At 56.0% G+C, this 1,826-nt stretch overlaps 1 protein-coding gene across 1 annotated transcript in view; it reads left to right on the top strand.

Annotated features, from left to right (window-relative positions):
• Nucleotides 1-1,826, top strand: part of ZC3H4 (zinc finger CCCH-type containing 4) — a gene marked incomplete at its 5' end in the record, with an annotated part of 19,008 nt that overhangs the window by 15,539 nt on the left and 1,643 nt on the right. The window contains one exon of the mRNA XM_017839928.1: nt 1,230-1,493. Coding sequence (XP_017695417.1) covers nt 1,230-1,493 — 264 coding nt within the window. The remainder of the gene's footprint in view (nt 1-1,229; nt 1,494-1,826) is intronic.

Below are 1,826 nucleotides of genomic sequence, written 5' to 3' on the forward strand. Positions count from 1 at the left end.
GCCCAAATCCTTCTTAACATCCCAAATCCTGCTGCTCATCCCAGATCCGTGTGCTCATCCCAGATCCGTGTGCTCATCCCAAATCCTGCTGCTCATCCCAGATCCGTGTGCTCATCCCAGATCCGTGTGCTCATCCCAAATCCGTGTGCTCATCCCAGATCCTTCTTAACATCCCAAATCCTGCTGCTCAGCCCAAATCCTTCTTAACATTCCAAATCCTGCTGCTCAGCCCAAATCCGTGTGCTCATCCCAAATCCTGCTGCTCATCCCAAATCCTGCTGCTCATCCCGAATCCGTGTTCTCATCCCAAATCCGTGTTCTCATCCCAAATCCTGCTTCTCATCCCAAATCCGTGTTCTCATCCCAAATCCTGCTTCTCATCCCAAATCCTGCTGCTCAGCCCAAATCCGTGTTCTCATCCCAAATCCTTCTTAACATTCCAAATCCTGCTGCTCATCCCAAATCCTGCTGCTCCTTCCAAATCCATGTTCTCATCCCAAATCCTGCTGCTCATCCCAAATCCATGTTCTCATCCCAAATCCTGCTGCTCCTCCCAAATCTGTGTTTTCAGCCCAAATCCTCCTTCTCATCCCAAATTCTCCTTCTCATCCCAAATCCTCCTCATCCCCAATCTCTGATGCTCCTCCCAAATCCTCCTTCTCATCCCAAATCCTGCTTCTCATCCCAGATCCCTCTTCTTCTCTCAAATCCATGTTTTCACCCCAAATGCTCTTTCTCATCCCTAATCCTCCTTCTCATCCCAAATCCCACCTCTCCCAAATCCTTCCTCTCATCCCGGATTTCCCCCTCTTTCCCAGATGATTATGAGGGGCTGGGGGGGGGATCTGATATTCCAGGATCCGTTCCTGGATCCCAAGGGGCTCTGAGAGCCCCCCCCAGCAGCAGGAAAACTGGGAATAGCTCATCCCAAATCCCTGTGCTTATCCTAAATCCCTGTTCTTATCCCAAACCTGTTCTCATCCCAAAGCCACCTTCATCCCAAATTTCCCCCCCTTCGCTTTCCTGGACGACTCCAAGCCCCTGGGGGGGATCCTCAGTTCCAGGATCCATCCCCTGTCCAGGATCCATCCCCAGTTCCAGGATCCATCCCTGGATCCCGAGGTGCTCTGTGAGCCCTCTCCGACAGTGGGAAAACCGGGATGGCTCCTCCCAAATCCCCGTTCTTATCCCAAACCCTTTCTCATCCCGAATTTCTTTCCCTTTCCCAGACGACTACGGCGGGTACGAGCCCCTGGAGGGGCCGGGGGGGGATCCCCTGTTCCCGGACCCCTCCCTGGATCCCGAGGGGCTCTGCGAGGGCCCCCCCGGGCTGGGGAAGGGCCCCGGCATTCCCGGCATTCCCGGCATTCCCGAGTTCCTGCCGTCGGCGCAGCGGGCGCTCTTCCTGCGCATCCAGCACAAGCAGCACGAGGACGAGGAGCGGGCCCGGAGGGGGGGAGAGCCCGGGAAAGCGGAGCGGGACAACGAGGAAGGCAAGGACGGAATTCCGAGCCCCAGCCCTGACTCTGAGCCTGATCCCAGTCCCTGAGTCTGATCCTGATCCCAATCCCTGATCCCGATCCCTGAGCCTGATCCTGATCCCTGAGCCTGATCCCAATCCCTGATCCCAGTCCCTGAGTCTGAACCTGATCCCAATCCTTGATCCCGATCCCTGAGTCTGATCCTGATCCCAATCCCTGATCCCGATCCCTGAGCCTGATCCCAGTCCCTGAGTCTGAGCCTGATCCCAATCCCTGATCCCGATCCCTGAGTCTGAGCCCGATCCCTGAGTCTGAGCCTGATCCCAATCCCTGATCCCGATCCCT

The sequence above is a fragment of the Lepidothrix coronata genome, unplaced genomic scaffold (assembly GCF_001604755.1).
Source record: "Lepidothrix coronata isolate B3197 unplaced genomic scaffold, Lepidothrix_coronata-1.0 Scaffold580, whole genome shotgun sequence".
Taxonomy (NCBI): domain Eukaryota; kingdom Metazoa; phylum Chordata; class Aves; order Passeriformes; family Pipridae; genus Lepidothrix; species Lepidothrix coronata.